The sequence below is a fragment of the Anser brachyrhynchus genome (genome assembly GCF_964034855.1).
Source record: "Anser brachyrhynchus genome assembly, chromosome: 1".
Taxonomy (NCBI): Eukaryota; Metazoa; Chordata; class Aves; order Anseriformes; family Anatidae; genus Anser; species Anser brachyrhynchus.
In genome coordinates this window covers 6,446,809-6,462,915 of record NC_137694.1, presented here as the reverse complement: position 1 = coordinate 6,462,915, position 16,107 = coordinate 6,446,809, and the positions used below count along the sequence as shown (strand labels likewise).

General features: G+C 37.0%; 1 protein-coding gene across 6 annotated transcripts in view; it reads left to right on the top strand.

Annotated features, from left to right (window-relative positions):
- The window catches only part of USP6NL (USP6 N-terminal like), a 118,156-nt gene that overhangs the window by 93,528 nt on the left and 8,521 nt on the right, over positions 1-16,107 (top strand). For all 6 annotated transcript variants that reach the window (XM_080580895.1, XM_080580894.1, XM_080580893.1 and 3 more), the window contains 6 exons: positions 2,169-2,217; positions 4,059-4,179; positions 7,333-7,427; positions 8,517-8,582; positions 8,675-8,774; positions 10,943-11,095. In XM_080580895.1, coding sequence (XP_080437021.1) covers positions 2,169-2,217; positions 4,059-4,179; positions 7,333-7,427; positions 8,517-8,582; positions 8,675-8,774; positions 10,943-11,095 — 584 coding nt within the window. The remainder of the gene's footprint in view (positions 1-2,168; positions 2,218-4,058; positions 4,180-7,332; positions 7,428-8,516; positions 8,583-8,674; positions 8,775-10,942; positions 11,096-16,107) is intronic.

Below are 16,107 nucleotides of genomic sequence, written 5' to 3'. Positions count from 1 at the left end.
AGCCTTAATGCTTTCGAATGTCTTCAAAATGTTGTTATTCCTACTGTCATTGGATGAGGAATATTATGCAGCTGTCATCACTAAAAATGCTTAATAGTGAAATAAGTAGCAATACAAACATCAGCATTGTTGCTAGCTTGCCACATCAGCACCCTGCTGAGATGAAGAGGGTATTTCTTTCCCTTCTGCGACTGTGTTAGTTCACTTTAATCTCTTTTTCTTTCCGAGGCACATTCTACGGTAGTCTGCTATTTTCAAAAAAGCAATACTCAAAGAGTTATGGGCTTTAATGTGATAATAAAAGAAACATTTCCTTATATTATTCTTCCAGGTATTTTGCAGACAAATTCTAAGCAAGCATGGGAAATTTCTGCGATGGCTGCAGCACAGGATGGAGTACAAAGCAGAAATTCCTAAGCTGAGAGCACTGTTCTGTGCAGACCCTGTAGTTCTGATATGTTTCTGCAGTGCTATCTATGCTTGAGCTGACATGCCTTGCCTCTCAGTAGCACTGACACAATGACAAGCAAAAATGGCTGTCTTGCTTCTGGGCCTCAGTTAGTTTTTATGGACACATTTTAAGTTCAAGCAGAAGCTCACTACCCCATCAGTTTGGGGTTAACAGAGGCAGAGCCAGCTCCAGTCCCTATGGCTGTGTTGTAAGCGTGTCCTCAGAGTCCACAGAAAAGCCTTTGGCTGCATGAGGCAATTTCACACTTGGAATAGATCTTGGAATTACTGTACATGTATTATGCATTTCTAGTGATGGCGATGAAAATTCAGAAGCCTTGCTATATAGCAATGAAATAAAGTCTCCCAGGCAAATCAATAGCTTGTCTGACTTCTCGGTAGACTGTACATTTTGAAGGGTCATTCTTTTGCAGGTCTTTAGGGGTATCATCTAGTGTAAATATTTCTGAAATTACCATTATTTTATGTATCTTACTGTGAATGAGATTGTGCTCTTATATTTGATTTCACACGGTCCAAACTCCCTTAACTGATGACAGAAGATTTGTGTACTGTTTGGGACCTAACTATTAGTTTTCATGTTATTCTTGTAAAATAATTCTCAAGTTTAATATCTAGGACTTTAGGTTATACTTTCCTTTGGTTCCTGAAAACTGGGTAACCTCCAGTGTCTGCAAGAGGGTGAACAAAAATGCCTTAATCTAGATATTTTGGTAAAATTCTTCAAGTGTGCATCCTCTTTCCCAATGGAAAATACTCAGCTTTTTGCTTAAGCTTCTCTTTTACAACCAGCTAGATTCTGTTTCTAGGCACTTGATCAGTGACAGGCAGAGGGAATTTCACTGGGCACAGAAGACAGCGTGCAAAACTCAGCAGTTAAATTTTATCAGTCGTAGTTGAAAGTAGGCATTCCCGTTTCCAAGTTCCCTTCACAACAAATCACAGAAAGTAGGTGTGAGTTTAAAAAAGGGGGAAAAAAAAAGAATTCTTCACCATTACTCTGATGTCTCAATTTGAGACGAATGCAGTTCATCTATTTTTGTCCTACTACTCTAACAATTTAGTACAAGATGACTTTATCTGTTTATACAGAAAGCAAGAGACCTATACAAAGCTGTTTACATACTTCAAAGTCAGAATTACAGAGATCAGTACGCTCTGGAGGACTGAGCCATAGGCTGGAGAGTCAGAGTAGGAATTGTTTTTCTTCAGTTTGACAGAACGCAGTCACAAAAGCAGCTTTTAATTTGGGTGCCAAGATTAAGACACCTTTGTGCATTTCAATTGTTGTACATAACTGTTTGCAATCAGTAACAGCTGTTAGCGTTCTGCAAACAGAAATCAGCTGTGGGGTGTTTAAAGTTTGTCATTCAGGATAAATCCATTTGAATCCCATCTTATGTTTCACTTTTCCCTATTTGTAAAAATAATGGTCTGATGCCATTGTCTCCTCCAAGTATCGTAGGTATATTTTTGAAATCTTTCAACGTGCAAAAATCAGGAAAGTGCCAAATATAATGTTTGGTTTACCATCAGAAGCACACAGCACTTCAAGGTTGGTTTTTGTCCTGCTCTTTAGTGCTAGATGAGTTAAATTGGAGAAACGGGTTTCCAAAACATAGTTCACTGATTTTATGTGTTTCTGTTTTTACAAAAAACAATATTATTGCATTTTCCTTTTCTACTTATTTCTCCAGGCAACAATCTTTATTCCACGTTTTAGCTGCGTATTCCATATATAATACGGTAAGTTGTGTACTTTCACACTTGGTTTCTCTGAACATGCTGTAAGATAATTTGCAATTCTGTATCCTCTTTCTCCCTCAAAAAAAACCACATTTCAGAGACCTTTGGAAGTACAGAAAAATACGTGATTTGTCTGTTGACATGTTTTGAGCTACTGAAGTTAAAATGAAACAAAACATCTTGATTATGAGTATCTTACTGGGCAGACTGAACAGTGCACGCACTTTGACTGCAATTAAGTATTGTGTCTAATAAGAAAAATGAATTTGTGCTGGGGTTTTATACTACTGATATTTTCCCCCATTGTATTATATGCCTCCAATTAAGATCATGTGAATAATGGGAGGGAAAACACGGTGCAGAAAGGTTGGAGTAAGCAGGCATAGTTCATAGCCTGGAGGGTTCTAACAAATGGAAAATTTAAAGGTTGCATCTTCTTTACTTAAGCCCTCTTTTAGATATGCTCCAATGCATGTGTCAAAGTACATTCTGGTACTAAATTTGGTCTTGGCTGTAATCCTGAATGTGGATTACTTGACGTGGAGTTTCTAGACTATATCGTAAGGGTTAGAAACTTACGTATTTTGTAATGTCTTTTGGCTGCATGCTAAAAAGAGAAGAAAGAGAAATGCAATCATGTCCACATTTAACCGTGTTTTATGCACCACCTCCTGCCTTCACTGTGCCCATTTTGATCATTTTTGTACATCTTTCATTTTACATCCATCACCAACTCTTTACAATTCAACGTGAAAATACATAAACTTAAGAGTAAGGAAGTGAAGTTAAGCACTAATTAAATACCACTTAATTTCATTTTTCAAAGTTCTAGGAAATGTGGCTTTTCTTTCTTGTTTCAGTTTGTTTCCTCACAGTTCCTTAGCCCATAAATGAATTTTCATTGCTAGAATTTGTTGTCTTTCACTTACTGAGTTATCTTAAGCTTTTCATTGCAAGTGTCAAACACTGAGAAATAAAACTCTGGAAGGAGGAACTTCCTTTATATATCTTTGGTGGAACATTGGATTAATATCTTCAAATTGCATGAAAAATATTGCTTAAAATCAACTGTTACAATATAGGTGATGGGAATAATGCAATGAGTTTTTAATTTGCTTTTATGTTGCATTTTTTTAATGTATCACAGTTCTTATGCTTTGCTTTTATCTCTAGAGCAAAGTTCTTTTTAAGAAGATTTAAATTTGAAAACCCTTATTCAACTATTAATTCATTCTTCTTACAAATATTTTATCAGTGGGGCTATCTGAGCAGTGGGAAGATAGTGACTATTGGTTCCTGCCATAAGAGTCAAAATTAATAGCAGAAGGGATGCTCAAATTTATCTTTGGAACAAGATTTCTTTTTCTTCACATTTAATAGCATGTTGCTGCTATGCTTGAGCAGGTTTATAGTTATAGGTCACCCCAGAAAACTCCTGTGTTATCAAATGGTGCCCTGACTGTAAACAAACCAAAACAACTTCCTCTGTTCCAGAGGCAAATTGCAACTAAATGGAAACTACATCCATTCTGAGAGTAAGATGACCTAATTACTTGAAATTATTAATATTAAAGCTGATTCTGTGCATCAGTAAGAGTCCTAATGACCAATCCAAACATAGAGTTTACTTTTCAGATTGATGGTTGTATGTCATCCCTTCTATCTATCAATATTTTAAATATTTAAAAGTTAAAGGTTTGTGCTGGCACCATGATTAGAGAATGTATACCATCAGGGCAGGCAGTTTCTTTGCTACCGTAGCTGAAGGAAAACTTAACAGCTCATAGGTGGGGGGGCTTTTGCTTTCAGGATTTTAATATTTCTCATTTTGTAATTTTCAGGAAGTTGGATACTGTCAGGGAATGAGCCAGATCACAGCTTTACTCCTTATGTACATGAATGAAGAAGATGCCTTCTGGGCCTTGGTGAAACTGCTCTCGGGTCCGAAGCATGCTATGCATGGTACGGAGTGTCACATCACTTAGTATATATTAGGTTTCAACCAACCCTATTTAAATTGTAAATTATTTGAAAATGGAACTATGCAGTCCTAGGTATATGTTCAAAACAAGACATAACTGGCGCTTCATCCTGGGGTGCCACTGGATGTTACAGAAGTTCACTCATGCTTTTAAGTAATTGCTTTTGTATGGGGTATCTTTCAAAGAGTTCTTGATGAAAATCAGATGTTGCCTTTCTTAATCTCTTAAGGAAATGTAGCTAGTTGAAAGCTGGTTACGTAGATGTCTGTATAGCAATGTAATACTAGCAGAAACCCAATGCAGAATGTGTTAAATAGCATTGTGGCTGTGCTATCACTTGGCATGACAGGAATCTGTAGATTAATATATATATATAAGTAAACACTATCATAGAATCATAGAATGGCTCGGATTGGAAGGGACCTTAAAGATCACCTGGTTCCAACCCCCCTGCCCTAGGCAGGGATGCCACCCACTAGATCAGGTTGGCCAAAGCCCCATCCAACCTGGCCTTGAACACCTCCAGGGATGGGGCAGCCACAGCTTCTCTGGGCAACCTCTGCCAGTGCCTCACCACCCTTACAGTGAAGAATTTCTTCCTAATGTCTAATGTAAATCTGTCCTCTTTTAGTTTAAGACCACCAGTGAAGACTGAGGCAAAGTAGTTTTTAAGTACCTCAGCCTTCTCCACGTCTGTTCTTACCAGTTCTCCATCTTCATCTGTCAGAGGCACCACCCTAGCCTTCCTTTTGCAGCCAGTGTACCTGTAGAACCCCTTCTTGTTATTCTTTGCATCCCTCGCCAAGTTCAGTTCTGTCAGTGCGTTGGCTTTCCTGATCCCATCCCTGCACATCCAGACAGCGTTTCTGTACTCTTCTCAGGGCACCCAGCCCTGTTTCCACCGTCTGTGCATTTCCTCCTTTTGCCTCAGTTTGACCAGCAGGTCCTTGTTCAGCCATGCCAGTTTCCTACCTTCCTGGTTTAATTTATTACATATGGCAATAGAGAGCTCTTGTGCTCCAAGGAAAATATCCTTAAAGAGTTGCCGGCTCTGATCAGATCCTCTGCCCCTAAGGACCGTGTCCCATGGGATCTCATCCACTAATTCTTTGAACAGCTGGAAGTTCACTTTTCTAAAATTCAGGGTATGACTTTGCTCTTAGCCAGGCCCATATCCCTCGAGATCACAAACTCAACCGGGGCGTGAGCGCTGCAATTTAGGCTCCCTCCAGTCTTAACCTCTTTAATGAGCTCTTCTGCACTGGTCAGCACCAGGTCCAGTAACACCTCTCCTCTGGTTGGTTTGTCTAATACCTGGATGAGGAATTTGTCCTCAGCGCACTCCAGGAGTCACCTGGATTGCTTACGGCCTGCCGTGTGGCTTTCCCTGCAAACATCTGGGTGGTTGAAATCCCCCGGGAGGACAAGAGCCTGTGAGCGCGATGCTTCCTGGAGCTGGAGCAAGAAGGCCTCATCCACAGGCTCCCCTTGATCAGGCAGCCTGGAATAGACCCCAACCACAAGGTGTCCTTTGGTCCTCCTTCATTTTTACCCACAGGCTCTCATCCCCCTCTTAGCTGTTTCTCGGAGGGAACTCTTCACAATCTATCCATTTCTTTACAAAGAGGACGATGCCCCCACCCTTTCTTTCCTGCCTGTCTCTCCTGTGAAGCTTGCAGCCCTCCACTGCAATGTTCCAGCGGTGTGATTCATCACACCACGGTGCCGTGGTAGCAATTAGATCACAGTTTTCTAATTGCACCGTGGCTTCCAACTCCTCCTGCTTGTTTCCTGCTGTGAGCATTAATCTCGAGTTTCTTGGTTTTCTCTTTGCCTCACACAGCATTTCCTGCTCTCACCGTCTTGTTACTTTTGTGTTATTGGTTGTTGTCTCTTTCCATGTGAAATTTAGTATGACCTGTGCATATTGCCTGCCCAAAGGGACAGAACAACTCTAGGAATTCCAGCATCTGTCATTAATGACACAGGGATTCAGAAAGCTGTATCTCTTGGGAGCTTGAAAAAAAAAAAAAGAATATCTAGAATTTGGGATTTTTAACGTTCCCAGCAGGTTCTGGTTCCTTTTCCCTGCTTAAGACTTTCGCATGCCATCCTATTTTGTTCAGAGTTCCTGGCATCCAGCACTGTCTTCCATACGGGAATTTAACTTGTGTTTAGTATGGCCTTATTGTCTCCGGGCACTTTCAAAAAGTCTTAATAAACTGTTGAACCTACAGTACTCTGTCAAGCTTTCTGCTTCCAAGGTGTTTGAAAATAGGTTTATTAGTGGTTTTTTTTTTTTTTTCCTTTTCTAAGTTCTTTTTGGAGGGAAGCTTACTTGTTTTTATGCTGCTGGTGTTTGATCATTTCTGTTTTTCTGAGTTGAACGTAACTTCAACTTTTCAAAAGATTTTCTTTGAATGGTCTTTTATCCTGCGGTGTAGCTGTGTTTTACATTTCTCAAGTTTTCTGAGTAGTATTATGATTTTGATCTGAGCCTTTCTCTTACCTTTTCTGAAAACAAGTTGAAGAGGATCTTAGTGCTTTACTTTTCTAGTATATTATCCATAAAACTACTCAAGATTTTATATATGCCCTTAGTTTCATTTGTGTTAGCAAGCTGTCCTTACTTTATGCTGTAAATTCATGATATTTGCCTTGGTAGAATACTCCTTGTCTGTCTTTATGACCTTTTCTTCTGTGCAGGCATTTCTAGTAGCTGCCTATATTCTTTGCTTTTCTATCATGAGTGTGCAGAGCATATTCCTGATTTCTGTCGTTGTGCTTTTAGAAGTTTTAGGGTTTTCTGTTTTCTTAAAAAATAATTATAACTTTGGTTTCTGCAAATCCACATGAAATAGACAAGTGTAGGATTGAAGCAAACTGAAATCATCTACCATTATTAATCTAATAATAGTCACTAAGCAAAGGTGTTGATGTTTCACTGTGGTCACTTAGGCAGGAGTATGTGTGTATCCATACATGGACATAATAATATTGCTATGAATATCTGTTCAGATCCAGTGGTCTATAGAAGAGTAATGTTCTCAGAGCTCTGACTTTCTTTTTTGTCTTATATTGCTGTCATTTTTATAGTACATAAACCTGTTACATGCTCAAATTCTTCTTTTAGGTTTTTTTATTCCTGGTTTTCCAAAACTGTTGAGGTTTCAAGAACATCATGACAAAATACTGAAAAAATTTTTGTCCAAACTTAAGCAGCATTTGGTACGTACTTATAGCACAATAAATGGAATACTATTTTACAGCTTGCTACCTTATTTTTAATCTCCATTTAAAAAGTTCTTATAAGAGGAGTTGATGGTCCTTTTAAAATTTGGGCATAGTAGTATTTTCTCAAAGGTAAAGGTTGCACAGCATCTCTTCTAGTGCTCTTATAGAAGAAATAACACTTTATTTTTTATTAATTTTGGCTGTATTTATTCTAAACAAAGAATAACAGCCATATTTTATTTTTCTAGTGGGAAGAAAATGCCCTCCTATTAGTCACAAAGAATTTTCTTTTACAGTCTCGTTAGGTCTGCAAGAATCCTTCTCCATATCTTAAACAGTAGTGTAAGAGCTGCTCAGCCGCAGCAACATCTTCAAAGAGATCACTTTGAAGAGAGCTGTTTACAAACATTGCCTTCCCAGGACTGTATTATTTTCTGTTTTGATATTTTTATCTGCCTAAGGAAAAAAAAAATTGAGAGCAACCTAGCACCTTGGCAATGATGAATAGCATCTAATGTGTGCCTCATGTCTTGTAAACTAGAATTTAATGTCTTTTTTAACAACATGCTGTAAAACTAGCTCATGACATGGAATTAGGCAGATCTGATTAAAAAAAATATGTTAAGAGGTCAAGCCAAAATTAGTCATAGAAGACAATCTTGTACTTTTTGTAGAAGCAAAAATCCTTTAGCAAATCCTTGCAAAAATTTTAAAACAACAACAAGAAAGAGCAGTTCTGTAACTGACTTGGCTCTGAAATGAAAGTTGTAATTTTAATTTTTAAAGCACATGATGATGATTCTTGTCAAGAAATGCTGTAGTACTCTGATCTTTGAGGTTTTTGTATTTCAGAAACACAATATATAGCAATCTCAAGATTGGTTGATAATGTAATGTGAATGCTGAAAGGCCTGTATACTAACTGAAAATGCAAAAATAATTTGATGTGATTGAGGTGATATAGATTATGGCTGGCATAGTATCCAGTTTTGTATATCGCTTGTATATCCCTTATTACTGCATTTAATAATACAGGAGAACTTTTGTTTGTGAATATTTTTAAAACTTTTATGTTTTTTACAGGACTCCCAGGAGATGTCCACAAGCTTTTACACAACAAAATGGTTTTTCCAATGTTTCCTTGATCGTGTGAGTATACTTTCCATTTTCTACAACTTCTATTTCTAATTCTGGGTTGGGACAGACTGTTTTCACACTGTTGCTTGATTCTTTCATTGCAGACTCCCTTTACATTAAGCCTCAGGTTATGGGATATCTACATACTTGAAGGAGAGCGGGTTCTCACCGCTATGTCGTACACAATTATGAAGCTACACAGAAGTAAGAAATCTCTCACATATTAGAATGCTAAACATACATTTATCTGGTTTTGTTCTTATTTTGTGTAGCCTTTGTGTTGAAATCTTAGTTTCCTGTTTGCTTTATGCTATTTATTACAAGTGTCTTTCTCTCCTCATGAACAAAAAGAGCAAAATCTTTCCTTTATTGATGTGTGTGATTGCCAATGAAAAATTGTACCATCTTGGCAGTGGGCTTCTAGATGGTGTTACAGTTGCCTAAAAATCATAATTATGTTAAATGATTAGACAAGTACTGTTGCACATAGGACTTTAAAAACTTATATATTTTTCTGTATTTGTATTTGAATGCAAATAACTCAGAAATAAAATATGTATTACAGAAAGAAAGTTAATTAAGCATCAACATAGGTTGAGCTGTGGTGCTGATTAAAAAATGGGGGAAAAAAAATCTAGTTCCATGGCTTAGAAATGGCTTGCTAGCCACTACAGGATTTCATTTAATAAAATAGTGCTAAAACAATCCAGAAAAGGTGATGTCTTATGCCCCTAAATACCTGAAACTCTATCAGCAAACAATTCAGCAATGAAGAATCATCAGTGTATATCTCATTTTTATGCTGTTGTTTGTCCAAGAATGTCATTAAAATTCAGCTTTTCTGTAGTTTAGATGGCCTTTTCTTCCATCTCTTGCCCACAGGGAAAATAAGATAGGACTTTTGAACAGAATTGTCCAAAGCATTTATGCCTGCATGGTTTCCCACAGTGGTTTAGCACATTAAGCTCCAATTTTGAAGATCCGTGTTACCTTCTAAATATTCTTGGGCATTTCTCAGGATGATGCCTTGTAGCTCCAGTTTGACACCATCTTCCTGTGGGACTTTGGCTTTTTTATCTTACAGAGAGTCATGTAAATTCGGAGGTTAACATGGAGCTCTTTGCAGAATTGGAGTTTTGTTTGCTAGTTTATCCTCCTTAAACCGTAGTAATGCTGGGTCATTGTCTCGCTGCAGCGTGTTCATTAGGTTGTTCATAAACAGCTTTGAAAGATGTTATGTTTCTTAATTGTACTTAGAACAGCTAAACATTTGGAGGCAAATTGTTAGGCTTAGCATTTTGATTTATTGTCTTTATTTGCAAATAGACATCTGCTTGACTTTTTTTTTTGCATTCGCTATTCTTCTTATGGGACAACCTGAGGAAAACTTCCGAGTGGAGGTTTGCTTTCTTAGCAAGTACGTAGCAACTTCCTCCATGATCAAAACACCAAGAGTTGTTTTATGGCAACAGAGAAGAGATGAGAGGACTGGCAGAGAAGTTGACAGAAGATGGATTCTGATTTATTTTCCAGTCTTTACTTGTATTGTTATCTACCATTAAAAACATTGAATGTATAGCTGTGCAATCCAAGTTCCATCGTGTAATACGTGTCAAGAGAATTTTTATTACAGTGGCAAAAGCATTTTTGATGGTTTGTGTATAGAAGTTGAGTATCCTGGAACTTTTGATGGCATATGTAGGCTTAAAGTAACAGTATGCGTATGGGGTTACAGCCTTGCAAGCAAAATATGTTTGCGTGGGAAACATGGCCTTACAGCTATGTAAAAAGGGGAAAAAATCTGATAACTGTAAAGTGACTTTCAAAATATAACCTGAATTAATTGAAGCAGCAAAAAGTGCCTGAAGCATTGGTACTAAAGTGTGAACTGCCACAATCATTTCATTCGAAGTTTAATTCAGTTGTGAATCAGAATACCTTAAATGTCAATTTTTAAACTGTTTTACTGCTTTCAAAACTTTTAAACAGAGAGATGATGTATATTGTAAAGGTCTATGCCAGTGTTGTGTAAGTCAGGGATGCAGGCTGAAAAATAAAGACCTGAAACTATTGGATATAACATAAGGGGATGAAGGCAGGTGACTTGCATTTAATTGTGTGAAGATGCCCCTTTTTGGGAAACATTGTTCCTAGTAGAGAATGGTAAGTAGAAATCACTTACATAAAGTTGCAAGTGAATTTCTGATGCATTCTATAGACTTTTAATGTAGAATTCTATTTCCTGCTTAACTAATAAGCCTTTTTCATTCTACTTTGACAACAAGAACATCTGATATTGTACGTACATTTCTGAAGTTTAATGCTCATAATCACAAGATATTTTTATTCATAATACTGCTTTCTTCTTGTAGAGCATCTGATGAAATTACAAATGGAAGAGCTTGTAGAATTTCTGCAGGAGACTCTAGCTAAGGATTTCTTCTATGAAGATGACTTTGTAATAGAGCAGCTCCAAAATTCTATATCAGAATTGAAACGAGCGAAGCTGGATTTACCCATAGCTGGTAAGATACTTGTACACATACAGTTTTAGATACTTGGAGCTTTTCACACAGTGTCCTTTTTTAAAATGTTAAATCATGCTGTTAAAGACTATGGAAATGGTGGTCTCTTCATCACTGCATAGTTATTTCTTCCAAAATATTTTACCGTTTAAAATCAACACTCTTCATTTTATGAGTTTGCTTTTTTTGCTAATGGCAAAGCACTTTAAAACACACCAGGTTCTAATAATTTTATTAATTCGGTTTTATAAAATGGAAATATCCGTAAGATAGAAGATTAAATACCAGGGTTTCCAACTGTTTGAAGCAACACTGTTGTCTGAGAATACAAATTGTTTTGTAGCTTGAATAGTAGCTATGGAACAACTGTCAGGCCAAATAGTTTCTTCTATTGGTCCAATCCATTTTTTTTTAAATTTCTTTGCAGGTGATAAACCCTCTTGGTGTTTAACTGAATTATTTTCTTCATTTCTTCTCAGCCTTTGTGTTCATGCATTTCAGTTGCAGAGCAGAGACTTGTTTCTCAGGACACTACATAAGAAGTGTCTATAGGGTCTCTTCTTCCTGTTCAGAGATTCTTTTCTATTACTGCCCTGACAATATTTAAATTAAATTTTCTTGTGATTATTCTTAGTTCTTTTTTTATCCTCGCTAATTTGTAAAATAGTATGTGAGAAAGAAACATGCCTTAACATTTTAAAAAATGTGGCAAAAATGGCCTTAACATAACTTTATTAAGTTGTTATGGTTAGCTTACAGAAGTTCAGAAATGTCAGAATAAAGGTTGCCTATGTAGCCTTGTTGTGATAATGTAATCTTGAAGCTCTTCCGTTACATAACTTCATTTTTCTCTTCCTGTAGACCTTATTTATTGTGTGCAGTATTGGGCTGTTTCAGGGCTCCTCATCACAAATAGGTACCTGTTCTAGTTCTTCAGCAGCCCTGTCTCTCAGGCATGCAGTCAGACACTTTGTGTGTCTGTTTCCCATCATCTTGGCTTCTTGTCCCAGTTTCTCTTGTTCCCGTTGTCATGATTTCCCTCATTCTGACATTTCTCACAGCACGCTGTATCCCACCCACCATAGGTCTAAGTCTTGTTCTCACTTATCTCATCTGCTCAGTTTTCTTGTTCCTTCTAATCCACATACTCCATATTCAGTTAGTCGGCAGCTCTTCTCCGTGTTACTGCTTGTACTGCTTCTTCCCCTTTCTAATCACAGCCTTCCCATCCTGCCTTCTCTGCATCCTTTTTCCCCAAGCTGGGTTGCAGCATTTTCTTATTCTTCAGAGCAAGTTGCTCTTTTCAGTGCCACTCTTCAGTTGTCTGCTTTGTCAGACATCTTGTCTCAGACAATGCTTGATCACGGTGACTGGATGTGGGTAAATATGTTAATGGACAACTTTGTCTTTTAGCATCAATTCCTCTCCATCATGTGAGAAGAAGATAGGATCATCAGAGTGCTCTGTTACATTTTAAATACTGCATTATCCGTGATTGTGTGTGAAGATTTGTTGCCCTCTTTCAGAAACTCAATGTACTTGTAGTTGGGTAGGTTTTTCATGGATGTGGTAAAGCAAATTTTACCAGTGAGGAGTTTATTTTCCTCTTGAACAGTGGAAAAAGTGTGGTACTGGAAGAATTTTGTAGTTTGATATGTGTGAATGAATTAAAGCTTTTTTTTTTTTTTTCTTTTTCCACCCTGGAAAATCACATACATTCAACTCGTGTTGAGAGTTTCTGTGGAAAATACAGAATTTACTGTAAATTTTCTTGAAAGAAAAGGATGAAGGCAGTTCCAAACTGACTCATGTCTTAAGGCTTTTCTTGTGAGAGAATGCAAAAAGCCTTCAAGTGAAATTTTGTTTGAGAGTACTCCTGGATCTTGAAACAATTAAAGGAAGCAGTACCTGACATTAAGAGCCACAAAGTGGTTATCTTGCAATGCAGTAACAGAAAGTGTGAGACACAGGGAGTTGTCTTGTGGAAACAAAAAGCAGAATTTAGTGAATGCATCTTCTTGACATGGAGTGCAAGTTACGTGGTTTCATATTTTGTATGTCTAAGAGTGACTCTTGATGTGACTAGCTGGCAAGACAGTAATTGTTTTAATCCGTATCAGTTCTTTCTTTTAGAAAGCTAAAGCAATGTCAGTGTCAAAACATGCCTTCCTTTCCAACATGAGTGAGGAAGGTTGAGTATTAAAATAAAAACAAGAAAAACAAAGCCAAAGAAAAGTATATTTTGGTGCTGGATGAGGAAGTGAGGCTTTTTCTTTTTCATTTCAAAGTAGCCTGGGAAAGCCTCTCTGTGTGGTATATTTTTGCCAGGGGTAAGTGGGAACATTACTTAACCTTTCACAAAATAAATATGGAATGCCTTTATCCTAATCCTTGGAAATCTAGCTGATTTGTCTGCCGTTATCTGTAGTTGAGTGAGGCTGTCTCATTTGTTCTTCATATGAGTTTTACAAGCCTTTGATTTTTTTTTTTTACTGTTCATTTTGGTTTTACTAATCACTGTCTTCAGGCAGTAATATTTTTCTGCAGGTTCTCAGCATTCTCTAGACATTCAGCTTCAGCTTTGCTTACGTGTACATCTAATTACTCTCTCTTCTACCTTGAGTGTCTTTACTATTTTTCTTTTAGTTTCACATAAAACTTATAAAACCATTATACATCATGAAGTAATACACACAAAAAAAATCAAACTGTTCATTTAAGTATCCCCTGTAGCTTGAGAAAATAATGTTTATTTTAGTTTTCTCAGCTGAAATCAGAACACTACTTCCTATCTTGTACTTTTTTGCACTGAGCAATAATTACACCTTTAATAATTAAGAACTAAAGTAAAAATTAATGTTAGAAAAAAAAAATCTTCATCTTACAGTTGCATTAGTATCAGTCATCCAGGAATAGCAATGAGCTAATTGAGCTCTGCGGAATTTTCCATCTGGCATCCTTTGTTAGGCTGTATAGATTTTCCTGCCCTAGTAGGGTAAACTGTGGTAGGATATTAAGAGGTAATAATTTTTGTTACTTTAAAGTGGAAGTCTGCTTATGTCTAATGTAGCTTTCTCTGGCTTGCTTCTTCCGTGGAGCGAAAGGACTTTGTTCAACACTTTCTCACCGATAAAGCCAACAAAATGCTCAGCCAGAACATTTGACGTTCCAGGGGCACAGCTGAATTGATGATGCTAATTTTGGATGTCAGCTAAATGGCTTTGCCAGTACTAGGACTATTTTGCATAAACCAGACCACAGATTTTTCTGCCTTTCTGTAGTAATTTCTAGTTTCGGTGCTGTCCAGAATAGAATAGCCTGTACCGAGCGACTGCAACCTTCAGAGGATGGCTCATAACTTAAATGCTGTTCTCAAAACCCAAGGTAGGCATCCATGTTTCAGTGACTATATGGAAACTGCAGGGTGTATGGATAAACGTGCTGCTTGTTGTCGAGTCCTCAGAGGGCCAAGAAGTGACAGCTATACAGTAGAAACAGTCCTGTAAGGTACTTCTCCTCTGACATATCCTCAAGCAGATTTAGCAGAAAAAACAAATAAATTTCCTAGGTTGACTGGAACATTATGAACGGTGGCACCACAGCAGGCTCTTGAGCAGCACAGTCATTTAAACCTGTATGACTCCTGTTTACATCTTCTCAAGTAGGCAGATCTGACCTAGAGTGGCCAATCTCTTCCTTAATTCCTTAATTCCAGGACAGTAAAAAGAATTTCATTGGTAGATGCCATTGTTTCTCTCTTTTTTTTTTGTTGGTTCAGATACTTTCCTTGTCCAAGTTCTTGAAATGCCTGCCCACGTTTTGATTTAAGATGTCCTGAAGGACAGAGAGATCCTGGGATTTTTATTTTTTATTTTTTAACTGAAAGCTTAATAGACCTTACAGCAATGGAGAAGGCCTTAACATTGAGGTGCAAGACCTGATTTAAATAAATATTGCCAAATTTCAAATCTGCCATTGTCCTTTTGATCTTCTGAACTATCTTAGTGCATGGTAACACCTCCTTTAAGCTCTGACTCAGTTCTTCTAGTTCTCCCAGTCTTTCCTGTATTTAGGGATAACTAGCAACATTTGAATTTTTGTTTGTCATAATTTTTTAAATGTATACCTGCTATTTTTCTTTAGAGGTATATTTTAGTAAATTTTTATGAATATCTTTTATTCAAATCTTTATCTATTTTAAATACTAATAGATACTGAAATAATGTCTGATTTCTGCTCTTAATACATCTTTTGTTGGCCAGAATAATGCAAATATAAGTCAGCTTGACTTTGTTTCTGATGGTGTATCTCTTTTGGTTGTGTTTTGTTTCAGAGGAACTTTGGATTTTTCACTTGTACTTGAAGAATACACAAGTAGCTATTTCATACCATGTGCTTTGTATTTTAATCAACTAATTTTTCTGCCTCGTTTCTTGTGTGTTATGACTTTTACAAGATTATGAAGGAAATTGGCATATGAAATTATACTAATATATATTATTTTCAGCAGTTTTAGACACTGGCTTTGCATCATTTCAAAATCTTTACTGTTTAAAACTTGCATGCTTTTGTTGAATAAGATCCAGATAGTTACCTTGATTCTGGAAGAAATGTGGAATTAGGGATATGAAATGAAGTGTTTAATTTTATATATATATATATTTTTTTTATAAAGACCACTTAGAGACTTATAGCTAGGTACCTGTAGCTTCAGACCGATGAGCAAGTTTTTTATATTTTTCTATTGTTTCACTAAATGCAGATGTTTATAAAGTAAGGTTTTGTTATTGTCAGTATTACAAAAGTAACACAGCAGCAGAAAGACAAGGAGTGTATTTTGTTCTACCATCATCAAGTTGTCAAGCAAGGCTTCATTTCAGTATCTCCTCCCTGGCGTATAAAGGAGGAGGAAGAGAGAGTGACTTTCAGGCAGCAGCTTGAGCTTCTAGTGCAGGCACTTAAATTTTTTTAAAATTCTCTTGGACTTGTAAACGGAACAAGTAAGATGGGAA